This window comes from Mustela erminea, chromosome 11 (genome assembly GCF_009829155.1).
Source record: "Mustela erminea isolate mMusErm1 chromosome 11, mMusErm1.Pri, whole genome shotgun sequence".
NCBI lineage: Eukaryota > Metazoa > Chordata > Mammalia > Carnivora > Mustelidae > Mustela > Mustela erminea.
In genome coordinates this window covers 11654154-11672105 of record NC_045624.1, presented here as the reverse complement: position 1 = coordinate 11672105, position 17952 = coordinate 11654154, and the positions used below count along the sequence as shown (strand labels likewise).

General features: G+C 54.3%; 1 protein-coding gene across 5 annotated transcripts; it reads left to right on the top strand.

Annotated features, from left to right (window-relative positions):
- The first annotated feature begins 3430 nt into the window (after positions 1 to 3430).
- On the top strand, positions 3431 to 17886 carry EPHB6 (EPH receptor B6). 5 transcript variants are annotated; one of them, XM_032304606.1, is made up of 19 exons: positions 3431 to 4191; positions 8103 to 8207; positions 10637 to 10707; positions 10965 to 11163; positions 11434 to 11498; positions 11685 to 12438; positions 13199 to 13354; positions 13718 to 14074; positions 14193 to 14317; positions 14487 to 14649; positions 14862 to 14976; positions 15218 to 15270; positions 15440 to 15559; positions 15701 to 15948; positions 16174 to 16347; positions 16578 to 16727; positions 16983 to 17176; positions 17297 to 17452; positions 17563 to 17886. In XM_032304606.1, the coding sequence occupies exons 4-19, from the start codon at positions 11064 to 11066 to the stop codon at positions 17669 to 17671; spliced, it is 3039 nt and encodes a 1012-aa protein (XP_032160497.1). In that variant the 5' UTR covers positions 3431 to 4191; positions 8103 to 8207; positions 10637 to 10707; positions 10965 to 11063; the 3' UTR covers positions 17672 to 17886. The 5 variants fall into 5 exon arrangements, with proteins under 5 accessions (XP_032160497.1, XP_032160496.1, XP_032160495.1 ...); XM_032304605.1 differs by lacking the exon at positions 8103 to 8207; XM_032304604.1 differs by lacking the exon at positions 10965 to 11163 and having other exon boundaries at positions 3827 to 4191.
- Positions 17887 to 17952: the final 66 nt, after the last annotated feature.

The window sequence follows — 17952 nt, the reverse complement described above, 5'->3', positions numbered from 1 at the left end:
CTTAGCATTTCCATTCACTAGAGAACTCCCTAGGAATCACCTTTGAGCATTAAAAATATGTATTAACCATGATAGTCTGGGAGGAAAATACCAGCAAAGATGCCCTATAAAAAGCTTCTGTTTTTATAGATTGCAAGAAAAGATGTACATAACTGTGATCGTCTTTGCTCGTTTGTGGCAGAGCCTGCTGGCTGCCTGTCCAGTGTTCCTTCTCTTCTCCCTTCTCACAAACAGAACTTGAATTTTATCTGGGGCAGCATGCATTTCCCTGTCCCTTTCAGGCAGGGGTGGTCATGCAACACAGCACTGGCCAATAACATACAAGGAGAGGGCAGTGTGTAGGGTTTCCAGAAAGGTTCTTTAAAGGGTGCTAACTTAGCCAAAGCTCTGCTCTTGGTTTTGTGGCCATCTTTTTTGGGGGGACTAAAGCTAACGGGCATACAGCTGGAGCACTCCTGACATGTGGAGAACCAGAGAACAAGGCATCACCTGAAAGATGGAATGGTAGGAACCTAAGTCTTGTTGACCTGGGACTTTCATAGCATTCCTGGATCACTGGAATTGTTTAAACCACTGCTATACAACTTTGCTGCCATCTCATGCAGCTGAAATCAATCTCTGAGGAGACATTCTGTTATGAGAGAAGAGCCCTCCTTTTTCTCTCTGTGCACTACTTCTCAATGTCTTTTGACTCTTGCTCGGTTAAAGTAATGTCAAAGTGTAAGGCTCGCATGGGGAAACTTTGAAGATCACTCACTTTACCCAGAATATCAATCACCATTGGTTTAAAATTCAGTTGCAAAACCTGTACTGTAGGAAAACCCTAGAACATTCTAGAAGTTTCTGAACTGTGGGGGGGGGGGGGGAGATGAAGTTGTATAAATGGACACTTGACATTTTTATTGGGCAAATATTTGGAGACCAGACACCAGCTTTTGGGACATAAGACTGCACTTAGAGGCCACAGGACCTCGAGAGAGTTCAGGAAAGTGCCTGGTATCCTGTGAGGTTGTATATCTGGAGCCTTATGTAATGTCTTGGGATAAGAGATCTGGGGGCTTAGCAAATTCCTTTACTGATTTTTACTCGAATGATAATCACAGAAATGACTTATAAAGCTCTTCGTTCATAATAACATCAGCTTGCATTAGTCGTTCTGAAGGGAAATAAGGAAGAAGGAAGAAATGGAGCATCCTTGGGGATTGAAAGATGTTGAAGAGAAAAGCCTGAGAAGGGGCAAACACGGAAAAGGAAAAGAGGCAGAATCCAAAGCCCTGGACAAGACATCCGGTGTTGGAGTGCCTGGGTGGCTCAGTGGGTTAAGCCTTGGCCTTCAGCTCAGGTCAGGATCTCAGGGTCCTAGGATCAAGTCCAGAATCAGGATCTCTGCTCAGCAGGGAGCCTGCTTCTCTCTCTCTCTCTCTCTGCCTACTTGTGATCTCTCTCTCTCTATGTAAAATAAGTAAATAAAACCTTTAAAAATTAAAAAAAAAAAAGACACTGGAGTTGTGTCCTGTGGAGTTCTTTTGGCTGCAAATTTACATTATAGATAGTTATGTCTCCGGGTAATGAATTCTGTGAGCCACAAACTTTATTAGATCCTGCCCCTCAGCACAGAACAAGTTTAAATACTATTATTTTTTATTCACTTATCCTAAAACACTTCTAAGTACCCAATGTGTGCCAGGCAGTGAACAAATTATAGCAAAGATTTATATTCAGCTTTGAAAAGGGATTCATTACTTTTCTTTTTAATAGCTATGGATGGTAGCATAACTTCACAATGCACTCTGTGCTACCCACCTTCCTTTAAAACTTGATTTAACACATAGGAGATGATGATACAGGGCCTATTGTAATCACATATTTAAACCTCTTTCCTTCCAGAGTACAACGGATCTTTCTTTGAAGACTGGAGGCCTCTTAAATGTTATCAACAACAACAACAACAACAAAATACCCATTGCATAGGCCTTGGGCAACAAAAGCTTAATTTCATATTATAGGCACCTAATGGGCAGTGTAAACGGTGAGATATATCAGACAATAGAAAGGAAGAGATATTTTTACTATAATGTCAATATATGATGCATTACAAATTAGCACTGGAATTTCTGGGGCTTATAAATTAACTGCTGTTTCTGTGTTGCTGATACTTTTAACGTAATTTAATCATATGCTTCTTTTAAAAAAGTTTCCAATTTACCCAAAGCTTTCTGGCAGTCATGTTGTTATTGTAACTAGGATCATGAGTTATATAATATCACATACCATGAAAATTCAGGTTTCTTCACAAAAGTGTTTCAAGGCTTTGGAGATAACTGATTTGGAAATGAAATGAAGGCAGCTCTCTACCACTGAATTTCAGAGCAAGGGGAAGAAACAAGATAGAATTAGACTCACCAGTGCAAGTGACTTATTAAAGATGCCCAAATGCAGAATCATTCAACACCATTAGGCTTATTAATTGACTGCAGATATCCAGAGTGAACAATCCCTCTTCTAAGTGGGGACTAGTTCAGTCGCCCGTTTCCATCACTCATTCAGCCAATTCATTAAAGCCTGTTTGTTTCTCCCAGGTGCCTCCTAATGAGTTTCATTGTTTTGTTTATTGGGCTTGTTGGCTCACAGATCTCTTTCACAATTTTCCAAGGTTTCTGAATGCTCCTTAAGTACCAGTTTTGATCAGCCCATTTGCAGCTAGTGCTTTACCTCGTCTTGGATAAATGAAGTAAGTGGGAAAGTAAGACGCGGCCCGGGGAAATGGGGAGGGGGAGCAAGCCGGAGGGAAGTCCACCAGATGCCTGTGTTCCTTGAAAGAACCAGCAGGTGGTAGCAGCACTTCGTGGGAAGGCCCCAGTTTCGGGCTGTAGGACCGGAACAATAGACCCCCAAACCCGTCCTCGGCTGGAGAAGAGCTAGGGGTGGCCGGAAACATTTTTCCTCGCGGCGCCCCCTCGGTTCCGCAAACCTTCCAGGCACCCGCTGAGTACCTCCCAACGCCTCAGATCCCCGTGGGGGAGGTTCTCCCCGGGGAGCGGGCGGAGGGAGGAGGTACCCAGAAGGGCCAGACTTGCCCGGGCAATGCAAAGCCAGGCACCTACACCTGGACTTCCCCGTTCAGACCCAGGCTTCCCAGCCCTTTGGGGAGGGTGGGGTCAGAGGCCCCACCGTTGGCCAAGATCCAGGGTCACGAAGGGGCCGACGAGTTTAAGGGCAGATCGGAGACCCTTTCGTAACCCAGATGCCCCCTCCCTGCTGCTTACCCATCCCCACCCCACCCCCGTACCCTCCGAGATTTCTCAGTTTGTCTTTCCCTCCACCCCCTTCTTTTCCTTCTTTCTCTTCTTCACAGCTCACGCCCACCTTAGTTTAAACCTGAGTAGGAACTAAAACAGTGGGTTTAGTTCCTAGAGTTGAAGCAGAAAAGCAGGGGTGGGGAGAGGGCGCGGGTGTTCGGGCCGGCGACTGCGCCGCCCTGCCCTGCCCTGCCCCGCCCCGCTCCGCTGTCCCCGGGCATCCGCCGCCCTCCTGTGCGCTCTCCCTCCCGGGGACCCGAGCCCGCGCCCGGCCAGGGCTTTGAGCGCCTCGCCCCGCCGCACGGCAGCCCGCCCCCTCCAGGACCCCCGCGCGAGCCTCCCTCCGTGCCCAGGTCCCCCACCCCGCGCGGCCGGGAGGAGGAGGCGCCCCCGCCCCGGCGCACAGGCGGGCCCAGGGCGAGCCCCGCGCCTCCACCCCGCTCTCCCCCGCGCCGGGCGCCGCACATCGCCGCCCAGGCCGGGAGGGCGGGCTCGGCTCCCCGGAAGAGGGAAGAGGGAGGGCGGCCGCAGGGGCCGGAGAGGGGCGGGCCGGGCTGGGAGGGACGCGGAGGGGGCGGGCCGGGCTGAGCTCGCCCCTGCCGCCGCTCCAGAGCGGAGCAGCAGGCGGCGGGACCCGCGACCGAGCGCGGCGACGGCGAGCGCGACGTGGGCCCCGCACGATCCGCGGGCGCTGCGCCTTCAGAGCAGCCCCCGCCGCCAGCCACCGCCCCCCGGCCGCCCCGGAGCCCCAGAGACGCGCAGCGGCGAGAGGACCCGGGCCGCGGGGAGCCGGGTCCCCGCACCCGAGCGGAGAAACGGACTGCTCGGCTCCATCGCGGGGCCTGGGGCGGGGGGGGGGGCACAGACCTGCGGAGCCTGCGGCCGGCGGAAGGTGAGCCCCGGGATGCCAGGCAGTGTGGGGGGGGGGGGGGGTGTGGTGTGGGGGGGGGGCGGTGTGCTTGGGGACAGAGGCATCAAGGTTTGCAAAAGTAGAGGGGCCCTCCAGACTGGGCCTTTGCAGATCCTTGGGGGCCTCCAGGGGTAGTACTGAGTATCCTTGTCCAAGGCGACGGTGGGTTCCTGAGGGGTGCGAAACTGGCCAGCCTGGCTCCCCGACCTCTGGCCGGCCATCACTGACACTCCCATTACCCTAGCTTCTGCAATCCCCCACTGTGTCTCCAGATATTGGGGGTCCTGATATAGGGGTCCTTGCCGAGGCCGGACTCCCAGCGTTCTGAAAAGGCTTGCCCATCCTTCTGACTCCAGTGGCATCTCTCCAGTCCCGCGGAGCTGGGAGGAGCAAGGAGGTTGATCCCACACCTGCCCTCAGCTCCCCCACCCCCATTACCACCCATAAGCCTTAGAGTGGAGAGGCTTGGTTCATGCTCCCCAGCCCTCACCCCCAAGTTGCAGCCAAAGTCTGCAGGTTGTGCTGCCCCAGCTCCACTGCCCTCTCTTTACATCTGGGTACTTGGCCCTACCTGCCCTACACCCCCATCCACCAATCTTGGCCGTCTGGCATCCTCTCTCCTCCCACCCCTGGGGGAGCTGGCTGGGGCCCAGCATAGCCGATGTTGTAATGTCCCTGGCAGTGCCCATGGAGAGAAGTGGCTGGGCCTGTTCCCAATAAGTTAACCAGGGCCAGGCCCTCCCCCTGCCAGGAGAACTTGACTCAGGTTGTAGAAGGGGAGATGCGGGTTGGGTGGGAAGGAGCTGTGGCATCGTAGGCAGTGCTGGGAAATGTCCAGGTAATGGGCATTGCAGGATCGAGACCTGCAATTGTTGATGGTGCCATTGCGGGGGGGGGGGGGCACTGGGTTCTCTCAGGGCAATGGACCTTTTTTTCCTTGCAGGAAGATTAGGCTGGAGGGTTTCTGTGTACCTACCAAGTGGCCTAGAGAGGAGGGCCGCTTTGGAGTCTGTTGGTTCATTCTGGGTGCAGAAAGATGGCTGGCAGTGCGCACTGGGTCCCCAGCCTGCCTAGGAGCAACAGGCAGCAGCGATCTGAGCACAGGAAAGGCAGGAACATTCCTCCTCGGGGCCAGGTTCTCCTGCAGCTCATCACCATATCCTGAGCTGGGTCCTGAGTCCTGTGTCCCCACTGCCCACGAGGGGGAAGGGAGATGGTGGGGTTTGGGGTTTGGGGCAGCTTCGTGTTTCCCTTTATTTCTCTACTTCCCTGCTCAGCTCCCTCTCCCAGCCCAGATGTTTCCGCAGCAGCAACTCCCAGAGCAGAGAGCAGTTGCCAGGCTCTGGGGGAGAGTAGGGACAGACCCAGGGTGAGGAGAAGGGCTCATGGGCGTCAGTGACCAGTATGAAGAGCACTCTGGATCTGCTCTGATGTGCATGCTCTCACCCTTACACACTCACACACACACACACGCACACCCGTCCCAGCTTGCGTGCTGCTCCATACCCATCTCACCTCACACACATTCCCTTATATACTCTCACACTTGCTCCCACAGGTAGTGGTCCTGGCTCTTGGGGGCTTCTACAATCTTCCATTTACTTATCTCTCACGGACACGAACTGACTGTCCCAACACCCTCCCTTATGCCCTTTTCCAAAGCCACGCACATCCCCGGTCAGTGCCCAGCCGGAGTGGCTCCTTCTGAGTGGCTGCTTGCCTCTCCCCGACTCTGCCTGCATCTTAAAAGCCTCCCCCAGCTCCACAGCCTGGGAGTGGGAGGCACACTCGTCTGCATCTGCGTGCTCTGGGGGACATTCCTGGAGGCTGGAGGCCTCAAGGGACACAGTGCTCTCCTCTGCTAGGTAATCCACAAATTGGCTTCTGGAGCCAGGGCAGCAGGGGCGAGAAGCACCGGAGGACAGCCACCTCCTCACTGTCTGCTCTGGATGCCGCCGTAGGGCTGATAGGAACAGGCTGATGGGATTCTTTTCGAGGCGGGCGGACAGAGCTCCAAGAGACTGCGACCATATCCAAGGTGGAGATTAAAGGGTAGCAGCATTAAGCTGAGCAAGGATTATCCTGGAATTTCCTGGGCGTTTAACAGCTGCAGAACAGGACGGAGGACAGGGCCCATGGTGCTGACCCCTCCCACGCTGACCCTGTGGCTGACAGGTGTGAGGGCCAGCTTTGCGGCCACGCCACACATTAACCATCGGCCCCTCTGCCCTTGGGACCTCCCTCGCCCCACTGGGCCCTGCAGCCTGCTCGGCCTCTCTGAACGTTCCTGCCCAGGCTCACTCAGCAGCGATGCCCTGGTCAGGTGTCCCTAGGCCCCCTGGTCTCCCTTGGCCCTTTAGAGCCAAAGTCCTTTGCTTGACACTGAGTCAGAGAAGCGTGATGGGATCAGTGGGGCCATTCGAACCTCTTTGAAGAGAAGCTTCAAGAAAATGCAGCGATAAAAGTTATTTTGCTCATTCATCCTGCACTCCAACTGCCTCTTTATCTCTGCTTTCTCCTTATAGGTGAACATTTCTGGATTGTTTTGAAACCTAGAGCGAGTAGGGAGGGGAGGGTAAAATGTAAACATACGCTCTGCTAGTCTAGGTTTTAAAAACGTTTTCCCTTTTTTGTTGTTTAGATGATAATTAATGAGATTTTGTTTTAATTGTAAAAAATAAGATATGCTCGTTGTAACAAGAAAACCCACTGAAATATATGTAAGACCAAGTTAATAATCCCTCCTTTGGCTTCCTTCCTTTCTCCCTCCTACAGTAACCAGTTTTAATGGCCAGTGCATGTTCCTGCCATATCTTCCTCCAACCTGATTTGGCTTGTATTACTTAGTTTTTTAAAAACTCGTTTTGTGGATCAAGGTACATAAACTCTTAAAAACCATCTCCGTTTGTTCACAAGTCATCATATTTAACATTTCAATTGGAAGACCGTTAATTTTTTAAATTCCTACAGATTTACTCATTTATTTTTAAAATCTTTCATTTTTATAGATAACAGAACTCAGAAGCTATGATGTACAAGCTAAGAGTCTACACATCTTTAATCTTTGCCAGTTTCTAGAAACAAAACACAATTTTGATGCCTACGGACTGTCATATTTTTATAAACCAAAGAAATGTAGCAGGCTTGTGGATGCAGCGTCTCTACCGTAGCAAAAAGATGTAAAGTGATATATGTAGGAAAGAAGCTGAGAAAAAAAAAAATGTGAAGTCATAGAATGCAATTTTTGTCATCTGAAATTTTGTCAAATCAGTCTTCTTTTCTGAGCTCCCATTTTCCATCCACATTTCAGCTGCTTCTGGTGTTATATTTTTAAAACCATATACACATCTGAAATTCGAATGTTTTCCTGTTTGAGATAAGTCTTGGGCTCTTTCATGGGTGGGTGAGAGGATTTCTAAACACTGACCGATGCCGTTGGCGAGCTGGAGAAGACAGAGTGATCCAAAGCAGGCCTGTCCCCCTCTGTGTTGCGGGAGGGGTGCACTTGGCTGCTTCCAGGATGCGCTTCCAGACTAAGCTCAGACAGATGTCCTAGTCCTCAACCATTGAAGGCACCTTTGAAAATCGAGTTCTAAGTCCTGCTTGTTCAGTATTCCAGGCGTGTGGCTGGAGCTGCGTGTTCTTGTCACTTACGTTTCTGCCTTTGAAACTTGTTTCAAAAGAATCTGCGGGAGTAGGAATTAGCTGACCGCAGTTTCTTCCATATCTTAAAGTTTCGTCTTTCCTTGTTTTTATTCTTGCCTAAGAGGTACACCCAAGTTCTTTTTATATGTATTAAAAAAAAATTAAAGACTTGAATTTATCTGTTTTGTTTGATAAGCAAGAATTGACCTCACTTCCTAGTCTCACTCAACCACAGTTTTTTTTTTCAGTCTTCTGGATCCAAATCTAAAAGAGGTCCCTTCAAACAGCAAGGAACACTTCTGGGCTCTCTTCAACGGCTTCCACCATTTTTTAAAAGAATATATTGGTTCTTGGTAAACCTTTTTTAACAATTACAGAAGTGGCAGTCCACATGCCATGTCTCATGTCTCCATTTAATTCTTTTCTTCCTGATGTCTCTTGAGGACAGAAGCTGAGTGGCTTTAACATGTTCCCTAATTGCTTTTGCTCTTTTCTGGATCCTCTGGAGAGAGGCCAGCTTCATGTTGTCATTAAGATGCCTGCTGAGGCTACGCATACACGCCCTGCTGCAGCCACAAGCAACCGTGTGGCTTATATTGTGGGTCATCAAAGCAGATACTCTGCCATTCCTCATCTTCTAGAATGTTCCATAGTGCACAGCTGATGGGATCTGCAGTACATATCTTCCCTCTTGGTTTGCTGTCTCTTCAAAAAAAAAAAAAATTCATTGAGATGCATCCAAAGTGTTTATTATTTCTTCTCCGTGATTATCTGTCTAGTTATAAGTTTAGGAAGACACAGTGCTTACAGTTTACTTTTTGTACAGATTCCAGAATCCATCCATGTTCTGACTGAAAGAGGCTATTTTAGAGAATATCTGCTAGGCAAATGATAGAATAGCTTTCATTGTTTAAAGGCATTTTGCTGACGTTTTCAGTTCTTGATAACAGCATTCCTAGAGACCCTGTGGCTCTGGTCAGTCTGGTCTGCCTTGGTGTGTCAAGCATGTCTCCAAATTAAGCCACTGAACGCTTGGGGGAAGCGCTGACAACACATGTTCCTTCAGGATATTTATTAAGCAGCCATTGGTGATGGGGCCATGCTTTGTTACTTCACAATATCCCTGTTCTTCTTTGAAACATTTCATCTGTGAATGATTCTAGCAGCATTCAGGACAGTACTGGCAGAGAACCTCTGTTTCTTAGGAGTCATTTGCTGTACTGAAATGCTTCCTTTTTTCTGACTTTGAGATTCAATTGTTGTATAACACTGTGATAAGTTTAAGGTATACAACCCAGTGATTTGGAAATGCTTCTTGCTTGCCTCCATGCACTGTAAGTTAAACTCTGTCTCACAAGTAGGGTTCCAGTGACATGAAAGGTGCATTTCAGTGGCTAGTGGCCCGATGCCCATGATACCTCGGCCCACCAGCTGTCACAGCAGCGCCTTTTCATGATAACCACGTAGAGATGACCCTGAAGGCTTCGTCTTGCAACAGAGCCTGTGTTGCCAGGAAAAATTAGATTAGCAGGCATCCAACTACGATTTTCTGATTTATCAAAGTCAAATGGTATAGTAGTTTGGTTTCAGCTTCATTGAGAAGTGTGCCGTTTTCAGGAGTGCTGCGGGTCACGTGGCCACAGCCATCGTGACAGAAACAGATTCCAGTTTCCAACTGCTGTTCTCTTTCTCTCAGTTTCACGTCTTCTTCCCAACAGAAGTAAATGGAATGGGCGCCTCTTGTCCATGCCACTCACAGACTTCTGAGACTCAGTTATAAGGGGAGAGATGGGTCACCACTAATCTCTAGACCAATGAACAAAGGAAGGTCTGAGCCCGTTCGTCTTTACTGTGACCCTGGAGGCAGCTGTGCCCCACAGTCGGCAGGGGTGCATGTCTGTGGGGGGCCTTCTTAAGTTAACCAATGGAGAACATACTTGGCACTGTTCTGCATGGACTACTTTCACTTGGGAAATCATTTTCATAATCAGTGCATAAGCAGTTACCCTCACTCTTTTTTCAGATTGTGCCATAATTTATTAAATATCTTACCACTGATGGACAGTTACATTCCAGTCTTTTCCCTTACAAACAGTTCTGCAGCAAATATCCTTGTTTGAACATCTCTGCAAACAGACCCAAGGATGCAGTACTTGAAGGACAAACTCTTAGAGGTGAAGCTGCTAGAAAGACATCACCAGCTGTCCTTCCAAGAAGATATACCCATTTGAACTCACAAGCACCATGAATATAGAGAGCCCAGCTCTCATACCTTCTTCAACCCAGTGCATTATTAATCTCAGAGGACACGATGGCACTGTTGTTTCCACATTCTGTCCTTTCATTGTGAGCAGACTAGAAGAAATTTTTCATATACATACATTTATACATATACATACATTACATACATTTTCATATACATACATTATTTTTCTGTAAGCCGCAGAGGAAATGTGCCCCTTGTGGAGAGAGGACCGTTGGTCACAAAATGTAGGCATGCCAGACCTACATAGCTCTACCCTTTCTCTATGCTGGATCACTTACCAGATGGAACCTTTGTGCCTATGCTCTTCTCACTCCTGTTCGCCCATCTCCCCTTGCATCATACCCCACAGCTCTCTTCCATGGTCCCTCTTGCTCCACTGCCTTTCCGTATTGTCCAGAGTGTCCAGGTCTGATGTGGGTCAGGAGATGTTGGGGAGGAGGGATCATGTGTTCCCTGGGAAGGGGTATCTTCTGCTGTGCCTGGTTTAATGGAAGTGTTTTCTGACTTCCAATACAGGGTGGCTCTAGGAGGAGGAGGGAGAGTAAATGAAGAGAAAGAATTGAAAGAGCTCCTTTCAGAAGAAAAGGGTACGTTGGGCCCAGAACTATCCTATGCTCTAAATGGCGGCGGGGGCGGTGGGGGGAGCTTTAAGAAATGCTCAATGATGCGTCCCCTGCAGGATGTAGGGAGGGAGTGACCTGCCATATGGCCCTCAAAGATGGTAGACTTGGCACAAGTCAGGAGAGAGTCTGCTTCTGATAGGTGCTGGGGTGGTTTGAGAACTATCTGTGTAGCAATGTAGTTACCTGTCACCTGCCTCTTCTGGTCCTGTGTGTCTCCCTAGGAAGCAAGCTTGGCTGCAGACCCCAGTCTTAAAAAGCAGTGGCCCTGCCTGGGAGCAGGGTGGTGGCCAGGGCAATGGTGGGAGCCCCGAAGATGCCCCATGGCTGCTGAGGGGGCTGCCCGGTCAGGGAGCAGAGTGGCGGGCATGGTGTGCAGTCTCTGGGTCCTGGTGCTGGGGTCCTCAGTTCTGGCTCTGGAAGGTAAGAGGGAGGGAGACTGGAGAATCCCTGCCAATCAGCCTGGGTGGGGAATGGGAAAGATTCAGGAAAGGCAGAGAAGAGTGAAGACATCATGAAAGTGAAAGGAACGGGGAAGGTTCCAGAGAAAGGCTCCTGACGGAGACCTGTGCCCCTGCTGGTGAATTAAAAGGACCAGGGAGGGAAGTTCCTGTTTCCCTCCTGGGATGGGGTGAGGGTTAGCAGTCCCAGCTGGAGGCTTTGCTGCTGAGTGCCCTTCTTATCTCTGGGCAGAGGTTCTGCTGGACACCACTGGAGAGACATCTGAGATTGGCTGGCTCACCTACCCGCCAGGTGGGGTGAGTGTCACTCTTTCGTTCCCCACCCCAGTGCTCCTCCTCCTTCCCACTGGTCATATAGGATTTGGGAAGGAAGCCCTGGGTAGAGACTAATGGAGTAAGACCCCTTCCCTCCCGGAGGAGCAGGACTTTGGGGTGTACTTACCGGGTTTGCCAGCTAACGGTGGATTCCCTCTGTCCCTGCAGTGGGATGAAGTGAGCGTTCTAGACGACCAGCGACGCCTGACTCGGACCTTCGAGGCATGCCACGTGGCAGGGGCTCCTCCGGGCACTGGGCAAGACAACTGGTTGCAGACACACTTCGTGGAGCGGCGCGGAGCGCAGAGGGCACACATCCGACTGCACTTCTCCGTGCGCGCATGCGCCAGCCTGGGCGTGGCCGGGGGCACCTGCCGAGAGACCTTCACCCTTTACTACCGCCAGGCCGAGGAGCCCGATGGGCCCGACAGCGTTTCCGCCTGGCACCTCAAACGCTGGACCAAGGTGGACACCATCGCCGCGGACGAGAGCTTCCCCGCCTCCTCGGCGTGGGCGATAGGCCCGCACGGGGCCGGGCAGCGCGCCGGGCTGCAGCTCAACGTCAAAGAGAGGAGCTTCGGCCCCCTCACCCAGCGAGGCTTCTACGTGGCCTTCCAGGACACGGGGGCCTGCCTGGCCCTCGTGGCGGTCAAGCTCTTCGCCTACACCTGCCCCTCCGTCCTCCGCGCCTTCGCCTCCTTCCCTGAGACGCAGGCCAGTGGGGCCGGGGGCGCCTCCCTGGTGGCCGCCGTGGGCACCTGTGTGGCTCACGCGGAGCCAGAAGAGGATGGAGGCGGGGGCCAGGCGGGGGGTAGCCCTCCGAGGCTGCACTGCAATGGGGAGGGCAAGTGGATGGTAGCGGTTGGGGGCTGCCGTTGCCGGCCGGGGCACCAGCCCGCCCGCGGAGACAAGGCCTGCCAAGGTGAGATTCTGTGCCTGTGCGCTTGCCCAAGATCTTCCCACCTTTCCCCAACCTTGGGACACCTCTCCTGAATACCCCAAACTTGATGTTTGTCCCCGAAAGGTCAGCAATAAGCTATTTTAGGAAGGAACTCTCGTTTTTCTCCAGATTTATTGTCTAAAGCGCATAAATTTGGTGTCATGTGCTCATCTCAAACTTCTGGAACTTTCTGGAGACTTCCTTAGCCACTGCTAAGCATCCTAGGGCTGCAGGCCTGACAAATGATGGAGATTAGAAGGAGTTGAACTCCTGGGTTATCTTGGGATGGGTCCTTTGTCCCTATCTGCTGTCTAGTTAGGAAGGGATCATCGTCAGGGCAGGTGACCAGACTGCAGGGTGGAGACGGCAGTGGAGACCAGCTAAGAGGAATCGTTTTGCTATAGGGTGGAGGGCGCAGAAGGCCTCTGGGCAGGAAGGTCAATCAAGCCAGACACCTCTATCTGGTACTCGGCCTGCCCATAGCCCCTACTGCACCTCACTTCTTCCATCAGCGGAAATGCAGTTCTACTCCAGTGGCCATGGAAGTAATCTCTGCCTCAGGGAGGGAAACAGGGCAGAGGGGGTGAGGGTAGGTCTCAGGAGGTCAGGAGAAACAGCCCTGGGGAATGGAGGGCTGGGGGCATGTCCTCGTGCTTGCCTGGGGTGGGGTGGGGTGGGGTGGGGGGCTCAGGAGGTGGGGGACGAAGTGAGCCTAATGTCTCTGCCCCATTCTGCCCCCTAGCCTGCCCGGAGGGGTCCTACAAGGCCTTGGCTGGGAACACACCCTGCTTACCGTGCCCCGCCCGCAGCCATGCCCCCAGTGCTGCAGCCCCTGTTTGCCCTTGCCTTGAGGGCTTCTACAGGGCCAGTTCAGACCCCCCAGAGACCCCCTGCACCGGTGAGTCCCCCACCAGCCTCAGGGGTGGAAATGGGACTGCGGGTGGGCAGAGAAGGGGGAGCTTGAGGGCAACACAGTGGAGCTGGTTCCCATTTGCAGTGACTTTTCTCCTGTTCATTTTCTCCCTCGCTCTCCGCCTTACTGCCCTGACCCCACCCACACTTTCCCACCTCCTGCCTCTCCTGCCACCCGCCTATCTGCTTTCTGGTCCCCACCCGCATGCTCTGGGTCTCCTCCCCTCTGCCCCCCCCCCCCCCCGCCTCCTTTCTTTCTCCATCATCATCCCCACCCCTCCTCCTTCACCCCGCCTCCCACCACGCCTTCCTTTCTGGCCCTTCTCGCTGCCCCCACCGGCCTCCCCAGGCCCTCCATCGGCTCCCCGGGAGCTTTGGTTCGAGGTACAAGGCTCAGTGCTCATGCTGCACTGGCGCCTGCCTCAGGAGCTGGGGGGACGAGGGGACCTGCTCTTCAATGTCGTGTGCAAGGAATGTGGAGGCCACCGGGATCCGGGCTCGGGCACCGGGGGTGCTTGTCGCCGCTGCAGGGATGAGGTGCACTTCGACCCCCGCCAGAGGGGCCTGACTGAGAGCCGAGTGTTAGTTGGGGGGCTCCGGGCACATGTGCCCTACATCTTGGAGGTGCAGGCTGTGAACGGGGTGTCAGAGCTCAGCCCCGACCCTCCCCAAGCTGCCGCCATCAACGTCAGCACCAGCCATGCAGGTGAGCCTTCGGCTAGCTCGGCCTGATGCCTTACCTTGCCTCCTTAGAAGCCCCGCCCCTACTCGTGCTGCTGGGCTCCTGGAAACCCTCCCACTAACCCCTCCCCCCCTTCCCCCAGTTCCCTCTGCAGTCCCTGCCTTGCACCAGGTAAGCCGGGCATCCAACAGCATCACGGTGTCCTGGCCACAGCCAGACCAAACCAACGGGAACATCCTGGACTATCAGCTCCGCTACTACGACCAGGTGGGAAGGTGGTTGCCCCGCAGGGCTGGTGGGAGCTCACAGTGCCCCACAGTAGGGTTAGAGATGGGGGAGGTAGACTAGGACCGAGAGGGGCCAAGAAGCCTGAGGATGTGACCAGGACTCAGGAACTGGGGCTGGGTAGCAGGGAGTGACTGGCTGTCACCCCCAGGCAGAAGATGAATCCCACTCCTTCACCCTGACCAGCGAGACCAACACGGCCACCGTGACCCAGCTGAGTCCTGGCCACATCTACGGCTTCCAAGTGCGGGCACGGACTGCCGCAGGTCACGGCCCCTATGGGGGCAAGGTCTATTTCCAGACTCTGCCACAAGGTGAGAGGAAGCTTGGATGGAGAGGGGGAAGCAGGAGGAGTCGAGGAGAGGCCTGGCGGCCGTGTGGGACAGGAGGCTGTGAGCATAGTGTCATGGCTGACCACATGGCTTTTGGGTCTGTGGGTGGGCATGAGTGGGTGCACGGGGGGTGTGTAGGCGTGTTTGCTAGTGAGGCCTTGCCCATGCATGGTCCTGACTGGCTGCTTCCCCAGGTGAGCTGTCCACCCAGCTTCCAGAGAGACTCTCCTTGGTTATTGGGTCCATCCTGGGGGCCTTGGCCTTCCTTCTGCTGGCGGCCATTACCGTGCTTGCTGTTGTCTTCCAGAGGTGAGCCCCTCCCTGCTGTGTCCCCACACCATTCACCCCACGGCACAACCCCACGTCCTGGCAGCCCCAAAGCCCACTGCAGAAACCACCTCCAAAGCCCACCTCCCACCACCGGGCCCCTTCCCGGGGGCCCATGCGAGCCTGGAAGGAGGGATCCAGCAGCCCCCACTCCACGATCCCTGGCTGGAGAGTGGCCTACGTGGCAGGGGAGTGTCATTTCAGGACTCTGGTTTGTCCTCAGGAAGCGGCGTGGGACAGGCTACACAGAGCAACTGCAGCAGTACAGCAGTCCAGGTATGGGGGTAGGGAGGGCTGGGGGCTGAGCACAGGAGGCAAGACGAGGTTCCCCCGTGGTCCAGGGGAACTCCGCGGCCCCGCCATCGGAAGGAAGAGGGCATGTCTGGGGTGTGTGGGCAGCCGGACCTCGTACCACACCCTCCTCGTGCACCCCATTTGCCTATAGGTCTTGGGGTGAAGTATTACATCGACCCTTCCACATACGAGGACCCCTGCCAGGCCATCCGAGAGTTTACCAGGGAAGTGGATCCTGCATATATCAAGATCGAGGAGGTCATTGGGGCAGGTGTGCAGGGGCAGAGAGAAGGGACGGGAGGGGCTGGAGCCCCCACGAGCCTTCCCCAGCAGGATCCCCTCCAAACAGGGCAGGATACCGCAAGCCCGGGGTCCTTCCTCAATAGCCTTCCACCTACACCCATTCTCCCAGGCTCCTTTGGAGAAGTACGCAGGGGCCGCCTGCAACCCCGGGGACGGCGGGAGCAGGCCGTGGCCATCCAGGCCCTGTGGGCTGGAGGTGCGGAGAGCCTGCAGATGACCTTTCTAGGCCAGGCTGCAGTGTTGGGCCAGTTCCAGCACCCCAACATCCTGCGGCTGGAGGGCGTGGTCACCAAGAGCCGGCCCCTCATGGTGCTGACGGAACTCATGGAGCTGGGCCCCCTGGACAGCTTCCTCAGGGTCAGTGTGGCCCGGGGGCGGGCGGGGCTGCCTTGGGTCCAGGGAAGTCTGCAGTTCTCAACAGTCCCGGAGACCGGAGACGCCTCCCCTAGTCTTCATCCTTCCCAAGGCCATCTTCTGATTCCCTAAGCCCCTCCTTCCTCTCCTGCTGATGTCTGGCCCCTGGCCTATGGAGGTTCCCCACCCCGCTGCTGGCAGCTGACCTCTGCCCCCTGCCCCCAGCAGCAGCGGGAGGGCCAGTTCAGCAGCCTGCAGCTGGTGGCCATGCAGCGGGGAGTGGCCGCCGCCATGCAGTACCTGTCCAGCTTCGCCTTCGTGCACCGCGCACTCTCTGCCCACAGCGTGCTGGTGAATAGCCACCTGGTGTGCAAAGTGGCTCGTCTTGGCCACAGTCCTCAGGTGAGAGCACGGTCTCAGGGGCTCAGCCTTTTCCGGAGGGTGCTGGCGGTTGAGCTGGGACCTGGGGTGCGTACCACGGGCGGCGTGCCCTGGGGTCTGGAGGAATGGGGCCCGTCTGCGCTCCATCCAGGAGCGCACCCTGAGCAGACCTCAGAACACACAGGAGCTGCTCAATAAACGGGGCCGCTGCTATAATTATTGCTATTGCTGCTTCTCACCCCACCTCTCAGGGCCCAAGTTGTATGCTTCGCTGGGCAGCCCCAGAAGTTATTGCACACGGAAAACATACCACCGCCAGTGACGTTTGGAGCTTTGGGATAGTGATGTGGGAAGTGATGAGCTATGGAGAGCGGCCCTACTGGGACATGAGTGACCAGGAGGTGAGCTCTTGACCCAGACATTGTTAATTCCCCACCCTCATCCTTCCAACCCACCAGCCTCACAGGTTTGTACATTCTTGGCTTTTCTTCTCTAACCCACTGAGATTTTAAGTTGTCTTGGCTTCCTTATTTTTAAGTTCCTTCCCCGCTCGGACTGCATGCCCCACCTGACCCCAGCCCACCCACTGGCCTAACAGAATATGCCTTTCTGCCAGCAAGAGCGTCCCATTACCACATTTCTCTACTAACCCCCAGGTGCTAAATGCAATAGAGCAGGAGTTCCGGCTTCCCCCGCCTCCAGGCTGTCCTCCTGGACTACACCTGCTTATGCTAGACACTTGGCAGAAGGACCGTACCCAGAGGCCTCATTTCGACCATCTGGTGGCTGCATTTGACAAGATGATCCGAAAACCAGACACTCTGCAGGCTGATGGGGGCCCTGGGGACAGGTCTGGAGATTGGGGCTGGAGCCCGGGACAACCAGGGAGGGTATATACAAACCAGAAAGAAAACTGAGGAGAGGGGGCTAACATAAAAGGGAGACGTTGACCTCCCCTTCCCCCACTTAGACCCTCCCAGGCCCTTCTGAACCCTGTGGCCCTGGACTTTCCTTCTCTGGACTCACCCCAGGCCTGGCTTTCGGCCATCGGACTGGAGTGCTACCGAGACAACTTCTCCAAGTTTGGTCTCTGCACCTTCAGTGATGTGGCTCAGCTCAACCTGGAGTAAGCCGGGAGAGGTGGGGTGGGGGTTCCGCGGGGCTCCAAGCCAGGGGTCCTGCCGGGGATCTTAGAGGAGCCGGCCCAGACCTGACCCACTCCTTCCCCACCACCAGAGACCTGCCCGCCCTGGGCATCACGCTGGCCGGCCACCAGAAGAAGCTGTTGCACAATATCCAGCTCCTGCAGCAGCACCTGAGGGAGCTGGGCTCGGTGGAGGTCTGAGGTTGGGCAGGCGGCTGGGAGGGGACGATGCCTATGTCCCAGCCCCAGACACAGGCCCAAGGAACGAGAAGGAACACTAGAGCCCGTCTCCATCTTGGCCTCGGCAAGAGGCGTCTGCCACACTACACCCCACCCTCTGGACGCTTCACTCCCTAGTCCTCTGCCCTCCTCCGCCCTCCCCTGCATTAAAGGGAAAGAAGAAATTTTGCAAGTTGGAGGTGTGGTGAGACCTCAGTCTGCAAGGAGGGGCTGGGAAGGCCTTGGAGGAGGCGCACAGGGCC

What these genes read in the sequence shown, in the direction of transcription:
- EPHB6 (XM_032304605.1), top strand. Translation starts at nt 11,064, where the DNA reads ATGGCTGCTGAGGGGGCTGCCCGGTCAGGGAGCAGAGTGGCGGGCATG. An exon ending in CGGAGACAAGGCCTGCCAAG is followed by an intron (nt 12,439 to 13,198) that starts GTGAGATTCTGT and finishes TCTGCCCCCTAG; the next exon opens with CCTGCCCGGAGGGGTCCTAC. An exon ending in TTTCCAGACTCTGCCACAAG is followed by an intron (nt 14,650 to 14,861) that starts GTGAGAGGAAGC and finishes CTGCTTCCCCAG; the next exon opens with GTGAGCTGTCCACCCAGCTT.